This window comes from Phasianus colchicus, chromosome 2, assembly GCF_987193195.1.
Source record: "Phasianus colchicus chromosome 2, bPhaCol1.hap1.1, whole genome shotgun sequence".
Lineage (NCBI taxonomy): Eukaryota > Metazoa > Chordata > Aves > Galliformes > Phasianidae > Phasianus > Phasianus colchicus.
Genome location: NC_143437.1, coordinates 16,276,173 through 16,295,157, shown reverse-complemented (window position 1 = coordinate 16,295,157; position 18,985 = coordinate 16,276,173). Strand labels below are relative to the sequence as shown.

Genomic DNA, 18,985 nt, shown 5'->3' with positions numbered 1-18,985 from the left:
CTTCGGGAATGATACAAAGCATTAACCACTGTTCTTCCTGTTACAGACACTAATGTTCTTAATTAGAGATTGGAGTTACCCTTATGAGCATGCATATGGCTTGGAAGGAGGAAAAAAGTTCCTAGAGAAAAGGTTGCAGGTAAATTTTTTCCAGTAGTCCTAGTATCATGGTCTGGCGTAAGTGACACCTCACTGTCAAGATAGTGATGCATAATGAACTAGCTCTTGGTGCTTTTCCACTTGTATAGAGTTCTGGTATTTAAAACTCTACATTCTTAGGTTCAAGAATGAAAGTTTAAACATAGTCCTGTGATCTTACTGCTTTTAAACTGATATTCAATCTTTCTTGCAGTGCTGCGAAACTGTTAGCAGTTCTTAATGCTTTTTTTTTTTTAAGGTAAAGCAAAACCAACATGAAGAGCTACAGAATGTAAGGAAGCATATTCACTCCTGTTTCAGTAACCTTGGCTGTTTCCTGTTGCCCCACCCTGGTCTTAAAGTTGCAACAAATCCAAATTTTGATGGGAGATTAAATGGTAAGAAAATCTCTATTGTGTGTTCTTTTATTCAGATCACTGAATTACTTTTGTCATGAAAGTTTAACACTGAAATAGTTGGCCATTGAAATGTTTGATTGGAAAAATGTGGGACTAAAAGGTGAAATGATGGAATCTAAAAACATGTATTGTGTGTTGTTATGAATTTAAAGGGAACGGGTATCTTTCTTTGCATCTAGATGTTGACTGTAGTGTTGATTAACCTGAGACATACCTAAATGTCATTAAATAGGATTCTAAAAAAAAAAAAGACTGCAGACATGAGATTTGTAAAATTAAAAGACTTAACTTTTCTTAATATTGAAAGGCTTTTCTTTAAGAACTCGCTAAATGCAAAGGTCAAAACCAGAATGACTGTAAAATAACTGTAGGATTTTGCCACTGTGGAATGGGAGGCAGCTAGCATTTCTTCATTATTGTGCTTCTCCCAGTAGAGAGAATGTGTCAGAGTGGCAAAGGCTAAAAGTATGATTGTGCATTAGTGGGATGCTGACTAGTTCTGTGCTGAAGGCATAGACAACCTGTAGGTTGTGTAAGAGACTGGTGTAATTGGGAAATGTACTTTAAATATTACCAGGACTACAGGACTCGGTTTTCTGTTTGAATTCAAGCTTTCGGGAGTAAATAGAACTTAATGGAGGCATAGCATATATTTAAGACTTGGAAAAAAAAAAAAAGCAGTTGTGTCCCTATTTTGAAGGGTTAAGGGTTATGGGTTATCAGTGCTCCTTTAAGAAATATAAGATTGAAAAAGAAAACTAATGATTGTTTTCTGAAACTGAATTTTTCCAGATATAGATGAGGATTTTAAGAAAGAGCTGCGGAACTTGGTACCATTACTGCTTGCCCCTGAAAACTTGGTAGAAAAAGAGATTAGTGGATCCAAGGTGACCTGTAGAGATCTTGTAGAATACTTCAAGGTAAGCAAACTCATGCTAATTATTTTTGTTAATGGCTTAAAAGAAAATATTCTAATTTTAGGATATCTTGTTCCCAGAGAAGATAAAGGTATCTAGGCTGACATCCACTGATCATCTCAGTTTTACTTTCATTTCATTATTCTGACTTTCCAGAACTGGCACACAGCTTAACAAAACAGCTTTTTGCAGTCTGCTGTTAGCAATTTTTTTTGTAATAAGCTAAAATACTTTAAGTTCTATTAGATAGAGATTTTTTTCTTTGTTTTTACTATTTTGAGAATCTAGTTTGTCTAGATTTCTGTGGGTGGGTGTTGTTTTTTTAGGCTCTCACTGACAGGTAGAAATCTAGCTCTTAAGCTTCTAAGTGTGCAATAAAAAATCTCATCTTATTTTCTCTCCCTCCAAATTTGCAATATGCAAGGAATATGCTTTCTTACACTCATGTGTTACACCATTGTGTGCTATAAAATTCTTGGTTACTTGCAGCTATTAAACTCTTAAGCTGTTCTGATATCATGATGACATCAGTAGTAATAAAATTAGTAGTAATAAATAACATCACCAGGAATTGGTCTGGTTTGCAGCTCTTTTTGAATTGGAAAGACATAACTGGCTTTGTATGAGAAAGCAGCATCCCTAATGATGTGAATTTTACATTACTACTTCTGAGCACGCATGTTGAAGGCAAGCTGGTGTTATGGAAGTACCTATGTGGAGTGGAATCTGAGACCAGAACTCTAACACGTAGATGTTGCTTTATGTATGCTTAGAAGAAGATGCTTGATGGAAGGCATGATGTGGGATGCAGACTCATTGCTCTGACAAGCATAAAATCTACTCTGAAGCTGGTGTGCTCAGTCTCTTGGTGTTCACATGGTTGTATATCACTTGCTCTGTTTTCTTCTTTAGTAAGGCTTGATCCCACATGATGCAGAAAGTACATATTCAATGGCAGTTTGAAAAGGAGTGCACGAAACCTTGGCTATTGAAAAGCAGTCTAATTCATGTTGCAGTAGCCAGTCTGGGAATGGTTGTGCAGGGTGCTGTGGATACACTGTATAACTGGGGAAAAGTGTTCCCTGGTCTGGATCTAAAGCTGAAATCGTGAACTCTGAGTTGAAACCTGACTATTTTTAGTTGGAGGAAATAGCTACTAAAGTAATAGCTACCAAAGAGGGTAAAAAAAAAAAATACAATTAAACTTCATAGTTTATTGGTGCTTGCATGTTAAGAAAGCCTGCCAGTGGCTATTGAAAGAGAACCATTTTGATAGAGATGAGCAGCTTATTTTTAATACCAGTAAAAGCATGTTACTTGAAATGCTTTGTTAAAAGAAAGTACTGCTTCAATTTGCTATAACTGGAGATTCATGTTAGGCTTCTGAAATGTAAAGGGGTTAAAGCACTAGGGATAAATGGGCAAGTGACAGATTTCTATGTATGGAGAAACTTGTTTGAGTATTTAGCATTATGACAAAGTAGTAATTCATGAGCTCTGTCTCTATATAATGTCTTTTTCCCTCTCACCCACATATGCTTAAGAAATAAGAAACCTTTTCTTTTTCATTCTAGGCTTACATTAAAATCTATCAAGGAGAGGAGCTACCTCATCCGAAGTCTATGCTGCAGGTATTTGATAGAAGATGTGTATTTCATAAGTTCTGGTCATGACCCTTGGGAATGTGAAGCTTCCACACACACATTTGTAGTTCTTGAAGGAACTGTGTGCTTTGAAAGCAAATGAAGCAGGGGGCATTATTTCTTTTTTTTAGCTGCTTCAATTTCAGGCATAAGTTTCCTTTAATAACTTGCTCTTCTGTCAGTGTCTTTCAGACAGTATTCAGAGGGCTTTTAGTGTCAGCCTTAGTAAACAAAATGGAGAAAGATTATAGTAGTGCAGCTAATACTACTGTCTCACAGTGTTGGGCTCCTAACAAACAAACATGTGCAGCAAAGATCAGGTAACTACACTGAACTTTCCTTTCTGTGTTGATCTAAAGAGGATGTAATCAGCTGTAAAATAACTTGAAGATGTAGTGATTGTATAAAGCTATGTGATGAACACTTAGATTTTGTGATGAAGTCTTCTTTAAGTACGGACTCTAGAGCCAGTTAAAAAATATTACCCATGTGAAATGGTTAAAATTAAGCTTTTAGTGTCAGTTCATTAAGACATGGAGGGCAAGTCAATAACCTGGAATAGTTGAGGAACCAATTTTTGAGACTTTTGGGGAGAGTGGGTGTTTGAGAACTTTTCACAATGAAACAAAGGTGGTTACCATGTCCTCTAATTAACATGCTATAAATGTGACTGAGAGGTAAAGATGATGACATCTTGCAGTATGAGCCAGAATAACTGTCCCTGATGTGATACAGTTTGAAAGTAGTATAAGTTCTTACAGATTGACACCAAAACTGCACATACACAGTGCAGAAATAATACCAGTTTGCAGCTTTCCTCACAGGCAGTGATGTGTCAGGATTAATGTTCAGTAGTTTAGAGACTCTTATTTGCTTTCTAACAGTAGAGATTCTCACAGTAACAAGCCTGTACAAGCACATGGGAGTTTGTCCAGAGTTGTATTAGCTGAGAAAACCCTTCTCCTAGTCCATAATGTGTCTTAATGTATGTGTCCAACCCTCACTTGTTTGTGTGGGGCATTTTCTTGGCAATCTTTATGTTTGGTGGTGGTTGCTGGGATATTTTGGACGGTGCAGATACGTGTGTATAACTAGCTGGTAGTGCTATAGTGATATGTGGTTCTCAATGTTTTCTAGGCAACAGCTGAGGCAAATAATCTTGCTGCTGTGGCAGGAGCAAAAGACTTGTACAGTAAAGGCATGGAGCAGGTATGGTAACAAAACTTTTTCTAACTGAATGTAAATACAAGCCTTCTGTTTTAGTGTTTGGTGTACGTTAGGAGTGTGTGTTAATGGGGGGAAAAAATAGCTTAGACAGCTAGGATGGGTATCTGATGTAGTGCATCTGGGATTCTTTGAGATAGGAATTGGTGGGGAGGTGTGGGAATGGGAGTTGGTAAGAAACCACCTGTGGATTCCTGCTGCTGCTCCTGATACATTGTAAAGATCTTGTAACATGAAATGGATGGGTAAGTGAGGAGATGTCGTGTCAGGGCACATCTGAGGGTAGAGTTCTAGTATAGTTTCACAGTTTTGAGTAGCAATTGTCTATTAGCTGTCAAACGAGTGGATTAAAATCCTTTGAAGCAAACCCTCGAAATACCAAAACTATGTATGCAATTTCCTACTTGCTTTTTCTCTTTAAGTTAGTAACTTATATAGGTGGACTTGATAGTGTTACACAAGGTTTTTGTCACAGCCAATTCTGAAAGCAGTTGCATGTCTTAAAGCGTAATGAGACTATGTTTATTGTGAAGCTTTATATTGGGAGTAGACCAATGGGTGTGATAACATGCTACAAACATAGCTCCCCATTAAGCAGGCAAATTCTGGTCTTAATCACTGAAGTAGCTTTCTGTTTTGAAGTTAGAATAAGACCTAGTGCTAGGGGCAGGGTAGGCAGTTTCAGCTGTTAGCAGGCTGAGCTGAGAATGCTAATGTAGAGAGACTCCTTCATCTGTTTCCATTTTTGGATATCTCTTGAAATAATTTATATGTTGTGTATTTGAAGGAAAGAAAAAAAGCCCAGTCTGTTTTCCTGTCTTGACTTTTTATTGCCTACTAAGATACCATAGTTGTAGGACTTCTTACTTGGAGCAAGGAATAAACAGAAACAAATGTTCTCCTAAACACTCGTGTTTCCATAGTAATTTCCCTCAGTATTGTATATTTTTATATTGCTGTAGAGATAAAACACAAATATCTTAAATCAGTCTTTATCCAGAAGTCCCAAATGCTCGTAATGTGACACATCTTTGAAACTTTCATTTTCAGGAACAAGACTTAAGACTGTATTGTGTATGGATATTTCTTACCACAGTGCCTTGAGCTCTCCTCATGAGCCAAAACCCTCTTTTTCTGAGTATGCATGAACACTCTCCCCTTACTGACCGTAAATGTAAGGAAAAACAAGTGCAGGCACACACAGCGTAAGAGAACAGTGGCAGTATTTGCATGGCAAGCCGTGGTTTTGATGCACAAGGATCTTCTCTTATTACAGTACTCTGGGGAATGTGAAAAGACTGTTCTGGAAAATGAGAGATTAGTGACTGTTTTCCAGGGAGCTTTTCATCTATGGAGATCTGTAATAAAGAAAAAGCAGAAAGATGTTTATTCAACTTGAGAAGATGGGGTGATGGTGTCAGAGTTTTAACAGTGAGATTTGCTCTGAAGAAGCTAGCCAGTGAAGCCATACATCTTGTGAGGCAGAAAGGACATGCTGTACTCTGAGAAAGTGATCTTTTCTGTGTCCAGCTGAAGGAACAGCAGCAGGAGAAAGTTAAAGTTGTGTTTGAAGAATGAGATTGAGCACTGTGATAAGTCTGCCTTGTGGCACAGGAGGAAGCTGTAGTTTAAGGTCATGTGGAAAGAATCTTCAGTCTTCAGATGTAGTCTGACTGTAAGGGATGCAAGGAGTCAGAACTGATGTGAGCAGTTCAGATCTGTGACTTAGGTACTCTCTGATTGTAGCCCTCATGTGGTCACAGGTCAGAGTAGTCCTTAAGAGTGTAACCATTTTTGTACCTCTGTTTATTTAGGGGGAGGAAGATGATGGGTGTCCTTAATACAGGTATCCATTTGAGTCCATGCTCTCTTCCCTTCAGCAGAAACTTGTTCTCTCAAGTTGATCTGAATCAACTGTCCTAGAGGGCAGTCTAGGGAAGAAAAGGCTAAAGATGCTGTCAGCAGCTAATTCTTGTTAATTTGTATCACCTGGTAAGTTTCCTGGAGCCTGTGAGTGGCAGCAATAAACAAGAAATTACTGAGTGGGCAAAATCTGCCCTGCTTGTCCAGATTCATTGCTGAACCTCTTATTTGGGTGGGTGGTCTGAACTAAAAAGCTGAGGGGAGGGCCTCAGAGTACTGTTTAACCTTCTTTCCAGAGAAAGCCAAGCTTTCTCTGCTTCTGGATGTTCCTTGTTTCACTTCTTTGTAACAGGAAATTACAGTGTAGTTGATGTCCTCTCCTTCTGGGCTTACCTGAAGGAGAATATTGAAAGTATTAGTTCTGTCATGTGCTATGTGCCTTGTATACAGTCAGAGAGTTTAGGTATTTGCTGGTCCATGGTGCAGAGTACTTTTAGTTGCTTGCCTTGGGATGGGACTCCAGACCTTACAGAAGAAAATTGCAGGAGTCAGTCTGATAGTGGTTTGTGGGGTAAGCAGCGAGGAGCAGGTTTGCTTTCTCTACAGGACAATATGCTTTATGTGTTGACACCAGCTCTGATTGTTCCTGCAGATCTGTGGAGGAGATAAGCCTTATATTGCCCCATCGGATCTTGAGCGGAAGCACCAGGATTTCAAAGAGTCAGCTGTCAAGCAGTTCTGCTCTGTGAAGAAGATGGGAGGGGAGGAATTCTGTCGGCGCTACCAGGATCAGCTTGAGGCAGAAATCGATGAGATCTATGCAAACTTTGTGAAGCACAATGATGGCAAAAACATATTTTATGCTGCTCGTACCCCTGCCACTCTATTTGCAGTCATGTTTGCCATGTATATAATCTCAGGACTGACTGGGTTCCTTGGTATGAACTCCATAGCTACCCTGTGTAATCTTGTGCTGGGGATGGCTCTTATATCCTTTTGTACATGGGCATACGTTAAGTACTCTGGGGAATTCAGAGAAGTTGGAACAGCCATTGATCAGATCGCTGAAGCTATATGGGAACAGGTTGGTATCTATTTTAATGAAAAATCTTTTTTTGAGCAAACATATAAAATAGTTTCTGTTCAGTGCTGTGAATGAAAAGCTGGTGTAGACTTAATAAAGAACGCTAGTTTTGCTGAAGGGAAAATTAGCTTAGAAATGTGACTGCTCTCTTCATTAGGAGAGCATATGGAAAATGCTAGCCCAGGAATGTTACAGGCCTTGCTAGATGCTTGAGTGTTAAGAGTGGAGGGACTCTTTTTAAATCTCATTACTTCTTGAAGCAGAAAAATTCTGCTTTTAAAGGTAAGTTTAAAGTGGCAGGCTTGCACTGTGGATGAGCTGGATAAAATATTTCCAGTGGTTCAAGAAATGTGGATGTTAGAAACAGTGCTGTCCTTTTGCATTTCACCAGATGGTGTGACTCTGGAGGATTAATTAGACCTCAAGGAAAATGGCTCATGGGTGACCAGACAGACTTGAAATAGTTGTTGTACACCAAGTTTCTTCCTCTTCCTGGAAGAGTTGTGCTGTGTGTGATACTTCAGATAGCATGGTTGTTGTGATGGTTGTTAGACAAATTTCTGAAAGAACAAGAAGACTTGAGCGTCAAGAGTACCAAAGGCCTCTGTATAAAGATCATGTTGTCTGATTCCAGTTAACATAGCTATCCCAGTACAGCCAGCATGAAAATCTTGACCAACTGACCAACTCTTCCAAGTAGCTTTTGGAACATTTCTAGTAGCTATGTTAGATGCCAACAAAAGGGAAGTGCTTTTAGAGCTGTTATTACTACCAGTTAAAGGACTGACTGAATTGACCCAGGATGGCACTAAAATAGGTCCTGCACAGCATGAACAAATAACTGGAGCCTCCTGTGCTGATGCAGTCTTGTACATCTCAAATGACTTTGTTCCAGGCTTTTCATAGGCAGTGGTATACTCAGCCTGTCTGTGGCAGCTGTGTAGGGTTATGAATTACTCTGAAGTAACTGGAGAGAAAAAGGGGATTTCTAATAAAAGGAGGGAAATGAAAAAATGTACTAAACTGAGTTACACTGCTTGATTAGTGGTTAAAATTGAGGCTCTTCTGTATTCTTCTGTATCACTGTAGCTTCTTGCTTTGGAGCTTGGAGCTGAAGAGCATTGCAGGAAAGGTGGAGGGTGTCAGTTGGTTGTGCAGTGCTTGCTACGAGAGCAGTTCTGCTGGAGGATACCTAGAGCACATGGAGTTTAGTTTGATCACTGGCCTTCCCTGAGGAGGGGAAGAACTTGGTTTATGGCAGCAGGAGCTTTTTATGGGCTAGAGGAAGGTGTTCTCCGAAGGAGGTTGCTCTTTCTGTTGTTACAGTTCTACATCATAGATAATGGGCAAAGCATTTACGTGTCCTGGTCTGAGTCACTCTTCTTATATCCCATATTCTTTCTATTGATTTTTGTTTCTTTTTCCTCCATGCTTCAGAGGAATCCCAGGAAGGTAAGAAGTTGGCAATCAGATTCTTCTGAACTTAACTGACTTTATCTGCTGCCTTCTGAGAGCCACGTTTCCTAACAGCTCAATTCATGTTCTAGGTGTTTTTCAAACTCTTTGAAGTCCTTAGATGCCGAACAATTCGCCGTGCTCTTACATCAGTGCCGCGACAGCGACTCTCATCCAACAATAACAAGAAGAAAAACTAGCCAGTATTTTTAACTTTCTTTCTGTATCTGAAGTGTTCACAACTTACACATATAGGACAATAAGCTGGACCGTCTGGGCCGGTCTGCATAAATGCTGTAACCATACCAGACTGATGCTGCATATAGGGTATGGAATTGCACATCCACCTTCTAGGAACTGTAAAGTGGTTTGAATTCAGAGAAATACTGCTGTGTAGGAGGGATATCACTTGTGTTCATAGCATGTGACTGATTTAACCTCATTAGTGTAGCAGCAAAACTCATCTATTTCAGTTCATGCCAGTTTGTGTCAGACGTCAGCATTCCAAATTTTTCCATTATTTCAAGTTTCATATTTTTGTATGTTTTTTTATATTTTATTTTCTTTGGTTACCTCATTTTTTTGTTTCTTTGCACGTTTCTCATTCCACAGGTGTTGAAGCCCATGAGTGATAATTTGGTGGAGGATCATATGAGGCAGTCTGTTAGAAACTCTATCAAAGCAGGCCTGACCGAGCAGGTGTCTCACCATGCCAGACTAAAGACAGACTGACAGTACATCTCCTCTTCAACTCTGCCCTCTCATCCTAGACATGCTTGCTGTACCATGAGAACTCAATAAAAAAATAAAAAAATAAAAATAAACCAAAGTTTACAATCAACTGTAGAAGTAGTTTAGTGTGACTGGCTTCACAGACTGCTGCCATCACCTGGGGAGAGTAAGTTTGTCAAGTGCTCTGCTTCCGAGACAAACTGGTGCCATGGAGACTGGGGGTGGGTGGGAGGGGTGTGTGTTTTTAAGCATAGTCCTGGTGAACCGTGCATGTGTGCGTTTTGGGGTGTGTGTGGGGGAGGGATCTCCCCCCCAGTGTTTGAGTTGATGCAGTGTCTGGCTTACAGTGGGAGCCTGTCCTCTGCGGGAGATAACTTCAGGGAAGTAATGATCAGACCATGTAAGGGGTGCTGTGCTGTCCTCAGATGTATCTAGCTCTACAACACCCCCTTTGCCACCTCTAAGGCCAGAATGTTTCTGTGTATGGAGTTGGTGAAGCTATTAGAGCCACTATGTTAGATATGCATCTTGCTTTACTGCCTTTTATACCAGTGTTACACAAATGCATATATTGGTTCCTCACACCGCTGATGGCAGAATAGCTTGTAAGGGAGGCAGTGGGTCTGAGCATCTGGTGTCTTGCCTTGAACTTGCAGACCTGGTCCAGAGGGAGGTGCATATCAGAACTGAGCTGTTTTTTTCTGCAGTTTAGCCTTCATGTATATAATATTGCCATTAATTCTACTGGGGGAAGAAATTCCATTGAAAAACGTTGCCTACAGCTACCAAGCAATGAGTTAGGATTGTCTGTACAGTGTGTTTAGTTTTTATTTTTTAAGAAATCACAGATAGGGCATGTATATGAAATATAAATATATAAATACAATTTTGTATCAAAGTTTTGTAGTTTATGGCAAAACCTGGTTCTGTGGTAGCTAAGTGCAGTCCCTGTAAGGGAATGTTTGTGGCTCATGTAAATGTGTGAATGCATCAACAATTTGAAGTTTTTTGATATATTTGTGATATTTACCTGCCTTGAGCACTGCAATCTCACCCCCTTGGGAAAATCAGTGGGAATGTTTGTTGTGAAACTCTTGTCTTCTGTTGCATTTTAAAGTTATTTCCTGTAATTTATTTTCAGTACATGATTAAAATCAGTTGTGTATATATGAAATGAAATTCGTGCTTATTTTTAAAAGATGTTTAAGTATGTATTCTACTACATAAACTATGTCAAATACTTATCCTGACAATTATATAAACAAATTGTCTATTGTACTTCATAGCTTTCTATTGAAGCTGATGTTTCTTTCATGCTCGTCTCTGAAAGATGACATCTGTCTAGGTCCTATCCCTTCCCTGTTTAGGAGAACTTTCTGCTTTTCTGAAGCACGCTTCTTGACTTTACCGAGTTGTTTGTCAGCTTCTGCCCTTCAACAACTGTATCATTCTGAAATCTTGTTACAGGCTGTTTTCACTTGACTAAGCATCAACTAAAGTGTTTTCAGATGTGCGGAGTATAAGGGCAGCTAAACAGTTAACTAACTGCTGTAGTTTCAGCTGGAAAATGACTGTGTGCAATAGCTTGTATTTTATTATTTCTTCATTCCGAAGTAGAACAAATTTCCATCAATGTTTGAGCTGTATCAGGCTCCCCTCTCATCAGGGAGGGAAACGTACTTGTTTAAACTAAAGCAATTGCACTGTGACTTTTGTACCCTATGGAGCTGCTAGGGGTTGGTGGTTGTTACCTGTCCTACAGAGATTAGGGCTCAGCTCCAGGTGAATGATGCTAAAGATGAGGTAGGAATGTTGCATTTTATGCTATCTTCTCTCAAACTGTACAGATTAAATACTGTTATTTAAACAATCTATTGTTTTTGTGCTGAATCTGTTTTTCTTCTTGGTCAAAAAATTGAGGAATCACAAAGGTGGCTTAGAGTGCCACACTTGCTTTGTACCTTACTGGAGAATGTAAGAACTGATAGTCAGATCTGAGGCTGTGCCACGCCCTACAGTGATGGTGAGAGCAGAACTCTATGTAGTGTGACTGTCAGTAAGGCTGGAAGTCATGATCCAGCCTCTACCCTTCTAGTGGTAGGAAGACTGGTGGTTATAAAGGTGTGCATGTGGTGGGATGGGGAGAAAAGTTGTAGACCCTGACCCAAGAAGTTACAAAGCAAATAATACAAGGACACAGAGAATAGGAGGGATAATTAATTGTCATCTTCATCCTTCCTCTGCTGTTTCTAGTGCTGAAGGTTTAGGTTACTGATACAGGAAAGAGCACTTAGGAATTGTGCAAACCTTGCTGTGGGCTGTTTTTGAGAGGATCCAAAGGCAGCAAGAGCAAGGGATCAAGGGGATTTTTTTTTTTTTTGGAAGTAACAAGTGTGGGGAAAAAGAAGATTGAAAGTAAAAAAGCACTGAGTGTATGTCAGCAAGTGCTTGCTCCTGCAAATTCTGATTTCAGGATGAGGGAACTGCAGTGTGACTTAAATGCCAGCAACTGGATTAGGGACCTTGGCATAGGGACTGTGTTGAGAATGAGTACATGGAAAGCAAGTGCCAACAACTGCAGAGCCAGGGTGCATGTTGGTATATGAATCTGGATTAGCCAGCAATAGTTAAGCCTCCTGGGGTATTGAAGCAGCCCTAAGTCTGGGTTGGATGTACATGCTGTTCTCCCTGAGACAGCTAGAGGGACCAGACCTATTGTTACAGGGACTCTAAGGGCCATTGAGACCCCTTTGAATTGTGTGGAGGCTAGAGAGGCCTTTGAACACTGGTTATTGGACAGGTTACTGTCTCAAGGTCAGTGCTGGTGTGTGTAGAGGAGGGTTTGAACCAGCAGATCTGTGGGGTGAGGGGCCAGCTAATGTGGTGCAGCAATTACAAAGGGTGGAGAACAGGAAACTGTATTTTATGGCAGTATCTCAAAACTCTGCCTGTTACTATTTTGGGTTAAAGTAATCAGGCACAGGATATGGTAAAATTTCACTTTTATTGAAAAACATGGGCAGGAGAAAAGACATTATTTACACAAGTTCCCAACTGCAACCCCAACTCAAGAACATATGACCAGCAGTATGACAAATGGAGGGGGGTCCAAAACATAATTACGGAGGCTAAGAACAAGGTATGATGAGTACAACTCCCACATGAACGTGGATCTTCAGATAAGATCGGCAACTGAAAAGAAAATAAGAAAATATAAGTATGCACTAAGTGTGCTGAGAAGTGTAGCCCAATAGGAAAATGCACGTACTGCTGGGCTTCTCTCCAGGGGAAGGAGCAGAGGGGTTGTGGTTGGGAACAAAGCATGTGGCAGAACAAAGCACTTTCTTTCAGATGCAGGGCACAAACCTCCAAGCAGAGGAGGGCAGCAGCCTGGGGCAGGCCTGCACTCACCGTTCATGGGCATCTCATCTATTTGGGTGGAGTAGTACTGCTCAATGTCTCTCAGGATGCGGATGTCGTCATTCTTCACAAAGTTGATAGCTACACCTTTCCGGCCATATCGGCCTGAACGGCCAATTCTGCGGAGGCAGGAGAAACAATGAAGCCACTGTGGGTAAGAGTAATCCAGCCGTGTTCCCTAGAGTGAACACCAAGCTTACCTGTGTATGTACAGTTCTCTGTTGTTGGGTAAGTCGTAATTAATGATCAGAGATACCTGAGGCACATCCAGACCTCTAGCCCAAACATCTGTTGAAATAAGGACTCGGCTGCAAAGAGAAGAGGACAGTCACTGAGCACAGACATGAGCTGAGGAATCGGGCTGCCCAGTGCTGGAAACATCTGCTATTCTGCCCCCCCCCTGCAATTCCACAAGTGTGCTACTAGGAAATCTGGTCCCATAGAACCACCAAACTTCTGTGATGAGACGGTGCAAAGCCAGCTCTGATCTTACATTTTAATTCCTCTTTTTAAATGCACCAACTCCCAGTCTCCTCAGCAAAACACAATGGGGTAATTCTATGCCTAAAGTATGAGCATCCCTCCCTTGGACAGTGACATCTCCCATCTCTGAGACACTACAAAGGCAGAGGGAAATCAAGAATTCTGATTTTCAAACTAAACCAGAAACAAGACCTTGGGACAAGAGAGGGTTTAAAGGCTTCTAAGACTGTTTCCTCTGAGGCACTGGAAGACCTCTTGCCTTAGGTAGCAATATTGTAAGCAATGCTGTTAAAATCACTGACCTTGCACCAGATCTGAATTCTTTCATGATGGACTCTCTCTCTTTCTGTGGCATGTCTCCATGCATGGATGAAACGGTGAAGTTGGCTTCTCTCATTTTCTCTGTGAGCCAGTCTACCTGTGTGTACAGCCAAGCAGCCTGGGTTAGCTATCTACTTGTGCCAGCCAGAAGTGTTAGTTCTGTTCGGAGAACATTTGCGCATGTATGCCGGTAAGGACTGAGAGAGACTTTAACAAGTGTTTTGGAGCTGAAGGAACTAAATAGTCCTTGCAGGGCATCACCTATATGACAGGGTTTCATGAACCCTGAAAAGATGAAAAGAAAGGAATTAAAGGCATTTATTCAGAATGATTTTCTTTTAGGAATTATAACCAATAAGCATGTTCCTACCTTATCAGTCCCTACTAGTCTAAAAAGGCAGTTGCTGACAACTCTATCAGGTCTGCCTGTAGCTTGTTGTCTCCATAAGGCATCTCCTAAAGACACATTTAACTGCTGTTCTTACTAGGCAATTCTCAACCAGGGAAAGAACCAGACACTTTGGTTTGGCCCAGTATTTTCCTCTGTGTTGCTCTCTGCAAGTGAGATAACGTGCCCATCTCATGGCTGCTGTACCTTTCTCTTGGTGTTACAGAAGATGACAGCCTGGGTGATAGTGAGCGTGTCGTAGAGATCGCACAAGGTGTCGAACTTCCATTCTTCCCTCTCCACAGCCACAAAAAACTGCTTGATTCCTTCAAGGGTCAATTCATCACTTTAGGAAAGAAGAACAGCTTTAAGACACTGCAAGGGGTGAGTGCATACAATGCAGCTAAAAGGGCTGGAGGCTCACATGTCTGCCTCAAGTGCTCTGGATACTGGGTCTCAAGTTCCTCTATGAAGTCCCTGGAGAAGACTGCTTGCTCTAAGAAAGGCTTCAAACATGACCTGCACACAGAGGCTCAAACTTAGCACCCTCTCTGCTCTAGGCAGACAACTTCAAAGGGAAAAATGTCTGTTCTCACTTTTATGTGCAAACATCTTGGCAAGAAGAGACCCCAGTAGTGAGGTAACTGGGGCAGTGTAAGAGGTCAGGCACGGATGAGGCCTTTCCAGTCAGGCTGTCTCCACTTACTTCTTTGACACCCGCTGAGCTGCAGCACGTAAGGACCTGCTGCAATGCCAGACATAAGCTGTGCATCAGGGCCTTCAGGATCAATCAGCTTTAAGCTTTCTAGCCATACTCTATACTATCAGCAGAAGACACTTAAGAAAGTCTAATGAAGGAGCACAGGAATTGGGTAGATTACTGTACTTGGGAGGATGAGGGAATTCAGACTGAGCAGCAGCAAACAGAAATGGACAAGGATAAAGCCAGAGATCCAAGCTGGCCTCTGCTGCAAGTGCAACATGAGGATGTCTGTAAATACGTACTCAAACTGCAGTGCTGAGAAGGAACACGATTAAGACAAGAACTGCTCTTCCCAGGAAAACTCACTCACCGTTTCACCAAGATGCGAATGGGGTCTGTCATGAATTTGTTGGTCATTTCCAGAATTTCATGAGGCAAAGTGGCACTGATCAGCACTACCTGTGTAGCTGGAGGTAAATATCTGTACACATCATAAATCTGCTCCTTGAAACCTGCAAAAGGAAATCAAATATTATAGGGAAGTTAGCACATCTTTCTCCTGAATATCCTTTTATTTCAGTTTAAGCTGGAATTGAGCATTGGGCCTATGTTCTAAGAAGAATACTGAGTGTTTTTATCATACGGCCAGTGTCACCCATCGTTTATCTCTCCCCAGTTCTCCCAGACTTACTGTGACGTGGCTGTGTTGCCCAGAACACTACAAAAAGCAACACTCCAGAATTTATAACTACTGAAAAGGACATGATAACTAAATAGGCAAAGCATATTAAGTTGCTTCCTACAGCCCATAATGTAACTGTGCTTGCCTAGCTTTGGTAAAACAGTTGTTTTAAGAAGCAGGAGTACTAACTGGGACGATATCAGAATCTCAAAGAGGTGAGTAGAGAGAAGTACAAGGGAGATAAATATTTCACCTTTGTTGAGCATTTCATCTGCTTCATCCAAAACCAGCATTTTGATAGCACGAGTCCTTAAACTTCGTCGCCGGATCATATCTGTAAGATTTCACTTTGTAAGATGAAAAGGCTCAGAAAGCAAGTGAGCCTACATTGCTCCCAGCTGCTGTCAGTGCATTTCAGTGGAGGAGGGACTGGCACTTCTCCTGTTGCCAACAGAGACTGGTGTTTGGTGATGGAAAAGCACAGCCAAGTGCCACCATGTTCCCCAATACCCTGCAACCAGGGCCCTGTCTCTGCTGCCCAGCTAAGGAAGCACAGGCTACAGGGAAGCTGAGTCCGAGCAGTGGGATACTATCTGCTAACTGCACACGAGCACATCAGTCTCACATAGCAACTGCAGCTGGATGCCAGAAATGCAATGTGCTACCTCAACTTTCTGTCCAGTGGGCAAATCTACTTCCTGTTTGAAGGAGCACATGGCTTTGTGTAATTCCGTCATCCTGTGACAGAACTATTTTCTCTGAGTTGTTCAGAGCCACCCCATTTGGCAGCTACAAAGTTGCTTTGTGGTTGTTATAATGAGTTATTTTTGCCTATGGAGACTAGCTCTGTGTTCCCCCAGTACTATGTATTCAGATAACAAAGTACTACTGTTTCAGAAATCCACAACTTACGAGCTAGAAGGCTGACTCTCTCCCTTTACCAACTGCCAGTAACAGTAAACATAAACATTTTCATGATGTGAAACCAGATAATAAAGTTGCACGTGCACTGATTTGACAAAGAGCTAATGAGGGTCAGTACAGAGAATATATGAGCCTAATATTCATCCCTACATGGGAAAGAGATAGATTTGAAGACTGGACTATTTAGTTGACTATAAGGAAGTAGACACAGAAGTGTAGGCTCCAGGGAAACCTCACTGCAGCCTTCCAGTAGCGGAAGGGAGCTTATAAGCAGGAAGGAGACAGACCTTTTACACAGGCATTTTGTCTCTTGTTATGACACTCAAACAGACCCAGCTCCTATCTCTTTCATGACACCGAGATAATCCCGGGATTGCAATATTACCACCATTAAAAATATTGTTTTCTATGCTACAATGCAAAGAACCATTTTGTTAATGAAAATCAAAGCATAAACAGAAAATCCTAATTCTTTCCCCAGTATTTTCTCTCTCATCTCTTCCAGCTACTACTACAGTAAACATATACTCTGTTGCTCTTCATCGCTGCATACGTTAATGATAGATGTAGTTTCCATGCTATTTCAAATCTAAATGCATTAAATTTGTGGGATGGTCCCATGACTCAATTGAAGTGTGAACATGGAAGCATGCAGCCTCCCAGATCTTACCAAACACCCGGCCTGGAGTGCCAGCAACAACATGCTGCCCATAATCCAGCTTTCGGATATCTTCACCCACATTGGTCCCCCCGATGCAGGCGTGACACTGGACATTCATGTAGTCTCCCAGAGCAAGAAGACCCTATTTTGAAATAAATAATAAATCAATCATCTGAGCTCTTATGAAATTTGTTATTTATCAAGTCATGTTGGGCTGAATAGCCATATGTTATTTTTCTAGAGATAAAAGCTTAAAGAAAGATTTGTTCTGTTGTTCTCCAAACCTTCTCAATGGCAGGCTTTCAAAGGCTGAGGATCTGGTTATTTCCCAGGGATCACAACTACTTTTAAAGAGTACTGTACTTAGAAATTCAGATAGGAATATGTAAAACATTAGACTGCTAACTAACCCGTCATGTAAGGAAGAATGGATATTACACAGATGGGAAAAACAGCCCTTCATTAGGATTTCTTATTCCATTCAGGAAAACGCATTCCCTTGAACAGCAGAAGTTGCACTTCTGCTATTCAAGAGAATGCTTAGAGAATCTGCACCAATCCCTATAAATGCTTTACAGGCAATGATTTAGATGTTCCTACCTTCTGAATCTGCACGGCCAGCTCTCGAGTTGGTGCTAAGATCAGTGCCTGGGTCTCGCGAACCTGTTGACCACATGGCAATTAATCGCACAGCAAGTATAGAGCAAGCAGTAACAAACAGAATAGAGCCCACAGCACCCTGAACTGTCACACAGGATCAACTGTACAATTTTGTGCTAAAACTTATGGGTTTGCAAGCATTGGTACACCTCGAAAGCTGCACCTGCATGGAACGCTTACATGTTTATAGCCCTTACGTTAAGTTACAAGACTGTGCTTGAGCAGCTCTTCACTGGACAGCTTGTTTTATTCATCCAATTGCTGAGCTGATCTTCTCCTTCAGAACAGTGTCTGTCAAATGCTTATCTGACCACGCAATGCGTGCCAGCTGTTCAGATGGATCCAAGAGGCTCTCAGAGCTGTCTGAGCACAATTCTGACTGCTGAGAAATCGATTCAGCCCTCCAATGAAAGAATCACAGAATGGTTTGTGTTGGAAGGGACCTTTAAGACCACCTCGTTCCAACCCTGCTATAGGCAGGGACACCTCCCTCCAGACCAGGCTGCTCACAGCCCCATCCAGCCTGGCCTTGAACGCCTGCAGGGAGGGGCATCCACAGCCTCTGGCAACCCGTGCCGGTGTCTCACCGCCCTCACAGTAAAGACAACAGACATTTTCAACGCGCGGACTACCTGTATGTCCAGACACTGCAGCACAGAGATGGAGAACGTCGCTGTTTTCCCCGTTCCCGACTGTGACCTGAGAGCAGAGGTGCGGTGAAGGCTCCGGCGTTCCGGAGGAGCCCCCCATCCCGCCCCCACGGCCCGCCCCCCGGCCCACGTACTGCGCGATCACGTCGCGGCCCTTGATGATCTGCTTGATGGCTCTCTGCTGGATGGCCGACGGCTTCTCGAACCCTGCGGGGACACGGCCGTTACAGCGCGCCGCCGCGCATGCGCGCCGCCCCTCGCCGCCGCCGCCGCCATTTCCCTCCCCCCGCCCTTCCCCCGTCCCGCCGCCCCGCCGCGCACCGTAGGCGTAGATGCCGCGCAGCAGGTCCTCCCGCAGCCCCATGGTGTCGAAAGTGGGCGTCACGTCCACCTCTTCGCTCGTCTCGAACTCCACCTTCGTCATGTCTTCCTCCTTCATGATCCGCTTCCTCGCCGAGCCGGCGGTGCCGCCGGAGCCCGCGGACCCCGACATGGCTCACTCAGGCCTTGCCGCCGCCCTACCCGCGCGCGACGACGATGGCGCGGCCGCCACGCACCCAGAGAACGGGCCGCCGCGCATGCGCGGGAGTCCCGACGGAGGCGGCGGGCGCGGAGCGC

The 18,985-nt window shown here is 42.4% G+C and overlaps 2 protein-coding genes across 9 annotated transcripts in view; one reads left to right on the top strand and one right to left on the bottom strand.

Annotated features, from left to right (window-relative positions):
* Nucleotides 1-11,345, top strand: part of ATL2 (atlastin GTPase 2) — a 38,063-nt gene extending 26,718 nt beyond the window's left edge. For 6 of the 8 annotated variants that reach the window (XM_031597190.2, XM_031597246.2, XM_031597211.2 and 3 more), the window contains 7 exons: nucleotides 47-139; nucleotides 398-536; nucleotides 1,350-1,477; nucleotides 3,049-3,105; nucleotides 4,255-4,326; nucleotides 6,857-7,288; nucleotides 9,356-11,345. In XM_031597190.2, the coding sequence (XP_031453050.1) occupies nucleotides 47-139; nucleotides 398-536; nucleotides 1,350-1,477; nucleotides 3,049-3,105; nucleotides 4,255-4,326; nucleotides 6,857-7,288; nucleotides 9,356-9,475 (1,041 nt within the window). In that variant the 3' untranslated portion in view covers nucleotides 9,476-11,345. The other 2 variants (XR_004167458.2, XM_031597199.2) reach the window with 2 other exon arrangements.
* A 1,115-nt stretch (nucleotides 11,346-12,460) lies between these two features.
* EIF4A3 (eukaryotic translation initiation factor 4A3) lies at nucleotides 12,461-18,981 on the bottom strand. The gene is made up of 12 exons (XM_031597254.2): nucleotides 18,689-18,981; nucleotides 18,502-18,574; nucleotides 18,350-18,416; nucleotides 17,658-17,720; nucleotides 17,067-17,199; nucleotides 15,726-15,806; nucleotides 15,161-15,302; nucleotides 14,295-14,433; nucleotides 13,681-13,796; nucleotides 13,096-13,203; nucleotides 12,887-13,014; nucleotides 12,461-12,667 (listed from the first exon to the last, which is right to left on the bottom strand). The coding sequence occupies exons 1-12, from the start codon at nucleotides 18,858-18,860 to the stop codon at nucleotides 12,651-12,653; spliced, it is 1,239 nt and encodes a 412-aa protein (XP_031453114.1). The 5' UTR covers nucleotides 18,861-18,981; the 3' UTR covers nucleotides 12,461-12,650.
* Between the last annotated feature and the right edge of the window lie 4 nt (nucleotides 18,982-18,985).